Source organism: Carex rostrata, chromosome 33, assembly GCF_964058835.1.
Source record: "Carex rostrata chromosome 33, lpCarRost1.2, whole genome shotgun sequence".
NCBI lineage: Eukaryota > Viridiplantae > Streptophyta > Magnoliopsida > Poales > Cyperaceae > Carex > Carex rostrata.
In genome coordinates, this window is record NC_135950.1 from 877708 (window position 1) to 890856 (window position 13149).

At 35.1% G+C, this 13149-nt stretch overlaps 2 protein-coding genes across 2 annotated transcripts in view; both read right to left on the reverse strand.

Annotated features, from left to right (window-relative positions):
- The window catches only part of LOC144548268 (zinc finger protein BRUTUS-like), a 71999-nt gene that overhangs the window by 19294 nt on the left and 39556 nt on the right, over positions 1-13149 (reverse strand). The gene's annotated exons all lie outside the window — the stretch shown is intronic.
- Positions 10044-12906, reverse strand: LOC144548490 (heat shock cognate 70 kDa protein-like). The gene is made up of 2 exons (XM_078297177.1): positions 12656-12906; positions 10044-11957 (listed from the first exon to the last, which is right to left on the reverse strand). Exons 1-2 carry the CDS (start codon positions 12867-12869, stop codon positions 10225-10227), a joined length of 1947 nt encoding a protein of 648 aa, XP_078153303.1. The 5' UTR covers positions 12870-12906; the 3' UTR covers positions 10044-10224.

Consider the following 13149-nt stretch of genomic DNA (forward strand, 5'->3'; position numbering starts at 1 on the left):
GTCTATTACGTTACAATTTAAATCAAATTAATTCGGATTTTAATAATTAAACGGTCCGAATCCAAACTCAAACGGTAAAGTAATGAAGAGAATCCGGACTTGGATAGGCATTACCTAGGTACCATGTATGAAAAAAATCTCCAAAGCTACTATTGAATGGAATTATCTAATATATATTTTCAACAAGTAAAAATTCTTAATATGGCTGCACATATATACGGCCATTTTTATTAATATCCCTGAAAAAAAAGAAAATTTTAAAAATGCCCCTCTCTCTAATTTTTTTTCATACATACCCTGACCGCCTGGGCCTGGGGCGGCCCAAAACAGCTAGTGAGGCGCCCCAGGGCCCGGCGGCCCATACCTTAAGTGAGGCGCCACCCCCTGGGGCGCCCCACTAGTCCTGTGATTTAAACGCATTTTCTGCCTCTGTCACTTCCCGATCTCAGACCTTCTCTGGAGGCGATAACTGGGGAAAATAGGTATGTTTTTTTAATTATAATAATTAGTAATTACTGTTCCAAATTTACTGTTGCACTTACTGTAGCGTACTGTACATTACCGTTGACATTTACTGTAGCGTACTGTACATTTACTGTTGACCTGTACTGTATCGTACTGTACATTATTGTTGGTATTTACTGCAGCGTACTGTACAATTACTGTAGCAATTGCTGTACACCTACTGTAGAAAAATTGGAATTTTTTTTAATTTTGTTTATTTATTTTTCAATTAGTCATTTATTAATGTACCCATTATTATGTCATGTACCCATTATTATGTCATTTATTAATGCGTCCTTGTATCCAGGCTGTGCCATACATCAGACCTGTTATCAGCATTGATGCATGCTTCATGTCTGGCCGTTACGAGGGGAGACTACTCATAGCATGCGCATATGATGCTGAGAACCAGCTGTTGCCTTTGGCGTTTGCAATTGTTCGTAAAGAGGACGGCGAGAACTGGGGATTCTTTATGCAGTTTTTAAGAAGACGGGTGATTGGGGAAGGGAAGTTTTTCTGTGTGATATCAGACCAGCACAAAGGAATAAAATATGTTTTTGATCGTGAAGATTACGGTTGGTCAACACGTACTGGCCAGTGTGTGCACAGGTTGTGTATGCAACACGTTGCGGAGAACCTTTCCAAGGCAACCGGAGGCGACACGTGGGTTACTGATACATTTAGATGGAATTGCAGAAAGAAAAAGCCGAGAAGGGTGGTAGAGATGACTAGCAGCTTTGCAAGGGTACATGCATTTCAATTGTTTACATATATTATTGTACTTTAAGAAAACAATTTTTTTTTACTACAATTGTTTACTTACATTATTCTATTTCCTTATTTTCTATGTAGTACATGCCAAAGGCAAATCTCTACTTAATGAAGGTGGGGAAAAATAATCCCCGAGATGTCAACGAAGATCCAGCATATGAGAAAATATATCAATCCCGGGATGGAGGCGTTGGGGAATTATGACCACCAACGGATCCGAGTCGCTGAATGCAGTATTCAAGCAGAGCCGGATGTTGCCTGTGGCTGCAGTTGTAGAGGACACATTCTACAAGTTAAATGCCTGGTTTCAGGAACGGCGTGCTAAGGCCGCAGAATTAATAAGGATGAACCAGTTATTTTCAACAAGGGTGGAGGATAAACTAAGACGACACAGAGACAAAGGTGCAACCATGACCGTGATCCCGATGGGTAACGATGGAACAGAATTCGAAGTGCAAAATCCAAATGAGTACGTTCCTACCACCCGTAAACCAGACGGCACTATGGCGTTTGTCAAGAGGGCTTGCAAGTACGTGGTTAAATTCGGAGATGCCAGGGCGGTAACCTGTACATGCCAAGGACCCCAGCTAAGTCACATACCCTGCAGTCACGTGATGGCGGTATGCCGAGTGAGGAACTACTGTGAGGATCACTATGTTGCTGACATGTACCGTACCGATTACCTTGCTTCCACTTGGGGTGGATCTTTCCATTCTTATCCTGATCAGCATGAGTGGCCTGCATATGTCGGAGATAGAATATTACCTTCAGAAGGATGGATAAGAAAGGGAAGGAGGAGACACAAGCGTATTGTAATGACCATGGACGAGATGGGTGGTAGGCGACCGTCGGGAAATCGGGCTCGCCGTTCTGTTTCCGACAGGCGCAGGGCAGGTACGTAGAATTGTACAAAATTTATTTATGCTTTAATTATATTACTAACTGAATTGCATTGTTACATTTAGATGCAATAAACGAACACAACGAAAGAGAAAATGCCAGAGTTGTTGCTGAAGCAACCGGTAGAACACAACCCCCTCCTCCTGTAAGCCAATCATCTAGTAGCCAAGCCTCTACAAGTAATGCCGCACCTGCCACTGGTACCAGAAGAACTAGTCGTTTGTTAGGTTTATTCAGACGTGGTGGCAGATAAACTTGCTATTTTGCTTATGCAAATTGATTTATTTGGTATATGTGTATGTGTATGTGTATGTGTATGTGTATGTGTATGTGTATGTGTGTATGTATATGTATATGTATGTGTATGTGTATGTGTATGTGTATGTGTATGTGTATGTGTATGTATATGTGTATGTGAGTTTTTTTGTATGTGTATGTGTATGTGTATATATGTATGTGTATATGTGTATGTGTATGTGTATGTGCATGTGTGTATGTGTATGTGTGTATATTATACATATAGTTCACCAAAGAAATAAAAATAAAAATTAAAGTTATAAAAATTTACGACATCACTTCGTAAATATATCAAATATTATATTTTTTGGCATACACATACACATATACATAATATTTTATTTTTTGACATACACATATACATAAACCCAACACTTTTTTCAACAAAATTATTCAAATCAAAATACTAAGATTTCTCAAAAAAAAAAAAAAAAAAAAAACCAAATTACTAATGGGGCGCCCCAGGGGGTGGCGCCTCACTTGGGGTATGGGCCGCCGGGCCCTGGGGCGCCTCACTTGGTGTTTTGGGCCGCCCCAGGCCCAGGCGGTCAGGGCATGTATGAAAAAAAATTAGAGAGGGGCATTTTTAAAATTTTCTTTTTTTTCAGGGATATTAATAAAAATGGCCGCATATATATCTATCCTCTCCATTCTTATATTAAGCGAGTAGATATTCTGATTCGCTAACAGCTTTGATTAAAAAATGAAATTTCGAATTGAATATATCAGTTCTTCAATCAAATATTCTAATTCAATGCATCTTTTTTATATTTTTTTATTGTGTAGAAGTTTAAATTTATTTAAATGCGTACTCGTCACACGTAATTTTCACATGCAAATTATATCATATTTCTGATTGGTAATGATTTATTTCTATTTTTTAAATATCATTTAAGGAATTTTTTAATTGATTGATAATTAATTGATCATGTCTTCATTTGTTTCTGTTTTTTTTATATCATTTAAGAAATGTTATTTATCCTTTAATATGACATTTTATTTGAGATTTTTTTTATGAAAATAAGTTCAAAAGATAAAGAAAAATATATGTCACTTAGTATATCATTTAAGAAATATTACTTATATGTAGATGTCATTTAATATGTTATTTAAGAAATAATATTTGTCATTTAGTATAATTTTTTTTATGAACATATGTCATTGTGTATAAGATTTTGTTGTTATCTTATAATATATTCCCGTTGCAATGCACGGGCACAATATTAGTCTTATATATATTAAGCATGTAGATGTCGTAATCCGTCAATGGTTGTGATTTAATTTGCTGGATTTTAAATAGTTAAGATAAAAAAAAAATTGCAATTGCAATTTTATGTAGCAATATATTGGCATTTATTGTGTTGAAGCATGTATTTAGTTCTCTAAATACTCGCTATACTGATTTTCTCACAATTTCTTCGTATGAATGTTGTCATAAAAACAATTAATTGATAACATTCATTCTTTCTTTTTATGTTATTGATTACAAAATAAGAAAGTAATCAATATATTTGCTCACTATGATTACATTTCTATTTAAGAGAGGGGTAAAGACAAAATAGTTCAGTTCATTATTAAATAAAGATAAATTATAAAGAGATAAATATTGTTAAAGATGAAAATATTTGGTGTGATTTATTTCTATTTTTTTGAATTTTTTTTTTGTTTGAATTTTGAACCCGTATTTGCTACGGACAAAATACTAGTTAATTAAAGAAGCTTCTTCCTGATTGGCTCTTAAATGATGATGTGTTATATGGACGACGATCGACGTAGCGAGATTTAAGGAATTATTCCGTCGTCTGTAAGTTTGGCTAGAATGCATATCAAAACATGCGGCGCATTATTTAACCAATTCAAAACCCAAGCCTTGAACAAACTTTTGCGGACTTATTCAAGCTACCCGTAGTTCAATGCCCGTTCTCAGATATCGAAGAAAATATCTTGAAAATTAATTTGCACTTTGCATTTGCCCCCTTATATATCTCTCTAATATTTTGAAGGCTACTCGGTGAAATGTCTTTCAGCAAATTTCATAAAATTAAAGCAAAAAGATTAACGAGCTTTTAGTTCATAATTGCATCTGGGGCGGACTCAAATGATTTCACAGGGGCATACAGCTAACTCTTTGGATTTTGAGTTTTAGTGAAGATCGAAAAGTTTCGATCGACTTAATTTGTTCCTCTTTGAATTTTTTTTTACTCCTTCTGGATGTTTGATTTGTAATTCGAATTAAATTTAAGGTTAAAATAAAAATGAATTTCTTGAATTATGATTGGTAATTATAATTATAAGTTAGAGAATTAGAAATTATAAGTCGGAGCATTGAAAAGTATAAGTTAAAGCATTATTTTTTATCGAGTACTTAATTAGTTAATGGGTTAAAACCCAATTAGCTATTTAAACCCGATTCAATATTATTTTGCCCTCTACTGACGAAAATCCTGAATCTGTCCTAAATAGCTTTTCTTTTTAAAGGCCAAATGACATTTATATATCAACTGACAATTGCATAATAATATATGGTGCTTTCCATTTATCATATTAATGAGATAAATCAATCGTCTATGCTATGTCGTGCAGATGCACATATAATTTATTCTATATATCATGCATACATCCATTTTCCATAGTGCATTCACTTCTTTTCTGTTTTTACATTCGCTCCATTTTTCACCAGTACTCAAATAAGAAATGGATCCCATTTTGGTACAAAACATTGAAGTTAACCATCTTTTATGGTTGATAAAATAAATTTCATATTGAAATAAAATTGAATCACACTGTATGAACAATCTGCAATTCAAACATTTTTTTTTTAGTAAAGTCACCTAATTATTTAATATTCACAAGTTATTCCTCAATCAAGATTTCAAAACTGTGATCTTTTACATAAAGAACATTGTCTTTGTCAATATATTAAAGACTGGTTCTCAAACATTTTTATTTATGTCATCCCTGAAAATAAATATGAACCATCGAATATATCACAAAATAAATGTAAGCTAAAATCCAGTGACAAATTAAAATATAATTAGTAAGAACTCGAAGATAAATCACTAGTATAAAAACACAAAGAATACACGATATATTATATATGTTTGTTCAAAATTTTGATTAAATCAGTGTCCAAAGCGAGAAAAATTGCTATGAAAATTTATGCACATTATACACTGTTTTACTGTTTACAACTGTGTATAATGATCCGTGTGTGATGAAAAAAAATACAAATTTGTCTACGTCATCAATCTGTGCATTCCTGTTATAATGTATCTCTCTTTTTCTTCCAAGTTATTTCTAAAGGATCTCTTTCTTGTAGACTGTACATATATTTTCTCTGAGAGAATTAAATCTAAACAGGTGAGGCTAGGGCCAGAGATAAGGCAAGAGGGACAATATCTCACCGAAAAGACGATTTTCGACATAGAAACTTCAAATAGGCATATATCGGAGCTCGAGTATCCAATTTAAGCAAATGACCACTTTTCGGAAAGCTTGCAAGAAGAAAATTATGAATTTGACTCCGTAGTGGTTATCGAATTTTCATGCAAAAAAAACAAAGGGGGTCTCAAAACTTGAGTTGAAATTTCCAATTAAGTTTTTCATTTCTATTTTTTTTTGTCTTCTACCGTACTTTTGAAGTCTTAGATTTAGGATTTTTTTTTTTTGTTGTGTTTTCATTTTTTTTAAGTTAGAATGTTATTCATGTAACTAATAAAATGTGATATAATTGTAATTGTTGTTTATATTGGTAAATGTAGTGTTCTAGTGTTTACATTTGAAATTTAGTTTAGTATTTTTGATATTTAAATCTTTGGTTAATTTTAAATTCAGATGCAGAGTTACATGGTTTATTATTAAAAAACCGTGCAAATTGTGTTTTTATACACAATTTTACTTTAAAAACAGTGTATGATGTCTTTTGGTAAAAAAAATCTACGAAAAAAATATAAATTATACACGGCTTTTAATTAAAATGTACAAAATTAGTGTTTTTATACACTGTTAAAAAAACGTGTAAAATTTAGCAACCTTATTGTACACAACTTTCGTAGACAATTCAAAAACCGTGTAGAATCTCATTTTTTTTTTTTACCATAGTTAGTAGTGTTTTCTGCACAGGTGAATCTCTAAAAATTCGGATTGAAAATAACAGTTAGCAAGAGAAAGGGGAGGTAGCACAATTGGCTAGAAAAATGTCCTAGAGTTGTTATACCAAAAAGTCGAGAGTTTAATTCCCCCTCACGAACCTTGGTAGCTACTACCAAGTTTTCAAAAAGAAAAAGAAAATAACAGTTAGCAATCCTCGATTAATGGAAGAATTTTTTTTTTTTGTTTCACACGCCTCTGGGCAGGGAGGGGAATTAGAAAGTGATCACTTGCGCTGGTAGTATGGATTAACCACCTTAGAAACCAATTGCAATTGCATGGGTGATGGGTCAAAGGATAAACACTACAAATTTATTATGGCTTAGGTATATATCACAGTCTAGCTAGCTAGCAAGATGGATTTACAAAACTTCCAGTTAGTGGACTTGCCACATGCTAGCTATAGTCACATTATTTAATGCATGCTAGCTGTTTCCTCCAATTCAAAGTGGGTGTAACGTGTAATTAAGCATCGCCAGTCAAATTATGTTCTGAGCTTAAAATAATTCATGATGTAGCAAATTTTGTCACATATGATATTAAAATAATACCACTTAATGTATAACATGAAACATTAATTGTCAATTACAAGCAATACATATATATATAATCTGTGTTTCGAACCATAGATTGTGGGTGTATCACAATCTCGATGTTCAATCATCTCTATTTATCAATTGCCTTGCTTAAAATTACAGAATTACAATACATGCATCTCTATGCTACAGTTACGAATATATAACTCGTTATTCGAATCCTTTAATTTATTGTGCTCCGGAAGAGTATTTTATCAATTTCGAACCTTAATTATCAATTATCAGTTCTTTTATTGTGCTCCGGAGGAGTATTTTATCTTCCTCTTAAGTTTTTGTTGTGTACATTAACTTGATCAGACCAATAGTACATGATTTGGTGTTGATTTAAGCATGCATTGTATTTCAAACAGTGTTGTAAAAAACGGTCTTAACGGTCGATTAAACATCAGTTTAATCGTTACCGGCTGCCAAACCGTTACGAATACACTTAACGGATGCTTGTTTGAGGATAAAAACGACTAGGCCATTTTTCCAATTAATCGGCCGTTTTACCGTTTAATCGTCCATTTATTTTCGTTTATTCGTCCATTTATTTTCGTTTATTCCAACTTATTCCAGTGAATATTTATTTTCACATTGCTCTGTTTAATGGTCCGTTTATTTTCGTTTATTCCAACTTATTCCAGTGAATATTTATTTTCACATTGCTTTTTTTTAGTGTAATAAAAAGTTTTATATTATAGCTTTATTTGTGCTTGGACATACATCCAATATTTTTATATATGTTTTTTCTTCTTACTTTGAAATTGATTAATTCTTATGTTATTTATATATCATATATTTTTCTTATTAATTTACTGATGTAATATTTTCAATTAATACAACATGTTTATTTATAAAACTAAGTTGTTATCATAAATTAAATTTAATGATTTTATATTGAAATGTTTTATTTCAATAATATGTTATTAGTATTTGAAAAAACTTAATTCTTGAATTTTTTTTTTTATTAAATAAATGTATTACTTACACACGTAGAGTGCTTACGCGTTAAGAAAAAATAAGCGTAGTGTCATATCCTCATGCTATAATAATAAAACTAAATTAAATTAAGTTTATTTAATAAATTTAATGAGTTATATAAATTATTTTTAATAAATTATGATATATATACACACATAAATTTAATAAAAACGTCAAATTGTCAACATAATTATGATTAACCGGTCACATACCGATTAATCACTTGACAATACCACATCCGTCTGACGACCGCATACCGTTATTTACAACACTGATTTCAAATACTTGTTACTCAATATGACAACATTTACAGGCTGATTTCCACTGAAAAATAACCTAAATCTTGTTACATGGGATTCCTATATATGTTTAAGCAACAACTGAGCTCCGGCCCGACATATCATAATCAGACATGGCAATCTCTTGGGCCAAGACATAAATTGTGTATAAGATAAGTAGGCGCATATCAGGCCACCCCAATAGTGCCGAAATAGAAGAATCCTGTACAGAAATGCAACTATCAGAACAATTGGTGCTTGTATAACTTTTTCTGTTCTCGCTCTTTATGACAGTACTATTTAAACAAGTCATAAATGAAGGATACAACAATAAAAAAATAACTTGTTTTTCGAACCATATAATGTATAATAGATTGTGGGTGAATCAAAATCTCAATGTTATTATAGTCGGCTCCAAATAAATAGTGTGCTTCAATCACACCTCTAATACCTACATGATTAGAAAAATAATAAAAATAAACTTTCTCAAAGGGCAATTTAAGTAGATATTAAGCAAAAATTGGTAGAAGAGGGCTTAATTTGCAAAGTAGACAACAAGTTAGTATACTTTTGTAAGAGATTGATAGAGACCCAAAAGCTCCTCCTGATGCTGTTAAAATTATTTTTCTGAGTGTTCCTTCTGACGACCTTGGTATATATACACTGTATAGACAGGGAGCATTACTGAGAGAGGGAGAGAGTAAAGTTAAAAAGTTTCTAAAATTAAATAGTAAATTTATGAGTTTCATGCTTTACTAATTATAAATAAACCCTAAATAACAGAATTAAGTTCAGAGGATGGTTGGTACAGTATTAGTGGACCAACACCAAAATTTTGTTTTTCAACCAGATTAAGGTATAACAATTATAGAGAGAGTGAGAGCAAGCATTGTAAATTCCTCATCTCATTCCAACTTTAACTCTTAAAACATAGATAAAAGTTGCTGCAGATGTTTGTCTTCTCTGAATTCAATCAAGTATTGCAAATCCAGGTCTTATCCTACCCAATTCCCGAAATTACATATCGGGATAGCAGGCCTTGCCCCTCTAAAGTAGGTTCTAGATAAAAAAAAAAAAAAAAAACTAGTAGAATAACTAGGAGAATACCTGGAAAATAGCAGAATGCTCAGAATCAGCAGGTAGCATCTTGAGTTTATGCTTATATACAAGAGGCAACACACAATTTTTCTAATGAGAAAGAGAAATGAGGGCTCTATTATTTGTTCCTTTTTTGTGTCAAGAATCAACCTCTCTGGAACTGCTGCTTTACCTATCACAATCTGCACTGGTCACTGCTCAATGTTTTACTGGCTAACTGCAATGTCAGAAAAAATTAAAAGCCAGAGCAAGTATTGCCTACAGCTTTTGCCATTTTTCACAGTTTGAATAGAACTGAAGTTGAAAGATAACTCAAAAACTCAAAAGATTCATAACAGAATATTTGCTCTAACAAAATAGAACTATATTGCTAAACCTTACCCATCAGACTTCACAAAACTCATACAAATGCCCCCTGTTCAGTAAACTACAACGACACTGAAAGATTGTACCAGAAAGATATCACAAATTAATCACTAAGATAAGATTGCAAAACTAAAGCACGATATTATTCCATACCAGAAAAGTTACAACAGCATTCTTGACCGACCATCAAGTAATGTCAAACCATCAACACCAACTACCATAACAAAAAAGAAAAAAGAAAAACTACTATACATGAAATATATCACATAGACATGAACAGCAACAGACCAAATGACATTAGCTTAATCGACTTCCTCTATCTTGGGACCAGCACCACCACTGGTACCGCCTGAGGCCGGAGCATCCTCATCCATGGCTGTGCCAGGTGCACCACCCTGATACATCTTAGCAATAATCGGATTGCAGATGCTTTCGAGCTCCTTCATCTTGTCTTCAAACTCCTCTGCCTCAGCCAACTGGTTGCCATCGAGCCAGCTGATGGCCTGGTCAATTGCTTCTTCAATTTTCTTTTTATCATCAGCTGGTAGCTTTGAAGATATCTTGTCATCTTTGATTGTGTTCCTCATGTTGTAAGCATAATTTTCTAGAGCATTCTTTGCCTCGACCTTTTTCTTCACCTCTTCATCTTCTGCCTTGTATTTCTCCGCCTCTTGAACCATCTTCTCTATCTCCTCCTTGCTGAGTCTACCCTTATCATTGGTGATTGTGATCTTGTTCTTCTGACCGGTGGTCTTATCCTCCGCCGATACATTCAAAATACCATTGGCATCAATGTCGAAGCAAACATTGATTTGGGGAATGCCTCTCGGTGCCGGAGGTATGCCAGACAGCTCGAACTTGCCAAGAAGGTTGTTGTCCTTGGTGCGGGCCCTTTCACCTTCATACACCTGGATCAGCACACCAGGCTGGTTGTCTGAGTAGGTGGAGAATACCTGCTCCTTTTTGGTGGGAATGGTGGTGTTCCGAGGAATCAAAACAGTCATGACACCACCAGCTGTCTCAAGACCAAGAGACAATGGGGTGACATCGAGCAGCAGCAAGTCCTGGACTTTCTCGTTACCTTCACCGCTCAAAATGGCAGCCTGAACAGCAGCACCATATGCCACAGCCTCATCAGGGTTGATGCTCTTGCATAGCTCCTTGCCGTTGAAGAAATCTTGAAGAAGCTGTTGCACTTTTGGGATCCTAGTGGACCCACCCACGAGTACCACATCATCAACACTGCTCTTATCCATCTTGGCATCTCTCAAACACTTCTCAACTGGCTCCATGCACTTCCTGAAGAGATCCATGTTGAGTTCCTCAAACCTTGCTCGCGTGATTGTAGAATAGAAATCAATCCCCTCGTACAAAGAATCGATCTCAATAGTGGTCTGGGCTGTGGAAGAAAGGGTTCTCTTAGCTCGCTCACAAGCTGTTCTGAGACGCCTGAGAGCCCTGGGATTACCAGTAATATCCTTCTTGTGTTTGCGCTTGAACTCTTGCACAAAGTGGTTCACCATTCTGTTGTCAAAGTCTTCACCACCTAGGTGAGTATCACCGGCCGTTGCCTTCACTTCAAAAATTCCCTCCTCTATAGTGAGCAACGACACATCAAAGGTTCCCCCACCGAGGTCGAAAATCAGAACATGTTTCTCTCCTGAGCTGGCAGCTTTCTTGTCAAGGCCATATGCAATGGCAGCTGCAGTCGGCTCATTTATAATACGCAGGACATTGAGGCCAGCAATTACACCAGCATCTTTTGTAGCTTGGCGTTGAGAATCATTGAAGTAGGCAGGAACCGTCACGACTGCATTTTTTATAGTGGAGCCAAGATAGGCCTCGGCAATCTCCTTCATTTTGATAAGGACCATAGAGGAAATCTCTTCAGCTGAAAACTGCTTATCTTCACCTTTGTATTGGACCACGATCATGGGCTTATCCGCTGGACCGGGAATCACCCTGAACGGCCAGTGCCTCATGTCGCTCTGGACTGACGGGTCAGAGAATCGACGCCCTATCAAACGCTTCGCATCTGCAATTTTTACAAAACAGAACATCAGGTAAGTTAGAATGTCTTCGTAAACACAGTGAATTACTAACCAATCAAGTACAAAACAAGTACCACAGCACTCAAATTAGGCTTTAGAAAATATTTTTGAGACTGCATGTTCACATAAATCCCAAGTGTTTCTCAATATTACCAGTAAGGTTCATCTCTAATTTAAAATCTTTAGAAAATATTTTTGAGACTTGCATGTTCAAGTGATTGGTACAGAACCATTATTTCCCCAAAATAAGTGAGGTTCATCTCTAATTTAAAATCTTTGCAGATAATTAGGTAATTGCCCCCATTAAAATCTATCCGGAAAACATTATTGCAACAATTTATTAAACACTTAATTACGACAAACATGAGTTTAGAAGAGAGACAAGATTTTGATTATTAAACTTGCCGAAAACATTCTGTTCATAGACTACCCAAGTACAACAATTTAAATTACCGTATTAATTTTTATTATGCCATAAATTCTGTATTGATATCATACAAAATCAATTGGCTGTTTACTAAACTAGATTTGATTCAAGATTGCTTCTTTGACGTTCTGGGAACCAAGTGATTGGTACAAAACCATTATTTCCCTAAAATAAGTGAGGTTTATCTCTAATTTCACATCTTTGCAGAAAAAGATAACTGTAGAAGAGAAACAAGATTTTGAAAATTGAACTTACCGAAAACAGTGTTGATAGGGTTCATGGCGACCTGATTCTTGGCTGCATCTCCGATCAGCCTCTCCGTGTCTGTAAAGGCTACGTATGACGGAGTCGTACGGTTCCCTTGATCATTCGCGATGATTTCGACCCGATCATGTTGCCACACACCAACGCACGAATAAGTGGTACCAAGATCAATTCCGATCGCCGGACCTTCGCCCTTTCCCGCCATTATCGATCAAAACTAACAACTATTGACGAAATTTGAGAGAGGTTTTTGAGAGAACTTTTCGAAATCCGAGAATGATAGATGGGTATCTCGAGTTTTTATAAAGGGTTTCTTTTTTAATTCGAGAAAGTTCGAAATAGCGATATCTGAAGTGAATCGGCGGTATGGGATGTTCGCGGGAGATCTAACAAGTTCTTAACTACCACGTCAGCTTCGAACAAGCTGAGTGCGTATTCTCTGAGATATCTCTTATTTTGCGTGACCGACGTGTCCGGTGCCTATT

Coding starts and splice junctions, on each gene's coding strand:
- LOC144548490 (XM_078297177.1), bottom strand. CDS start 12,869: ATGGCGGGAAAGGGCGAAGGTCCGGCGATCGGAATTGATCTTGGTACC. Junction 11,958..12,655: donor CCCTATCAACACTGTTTTCG/GTAAGTTCAATT, acceptor TAAAAATTGCAG/ATGCGAAGCGTTTGATAGGG.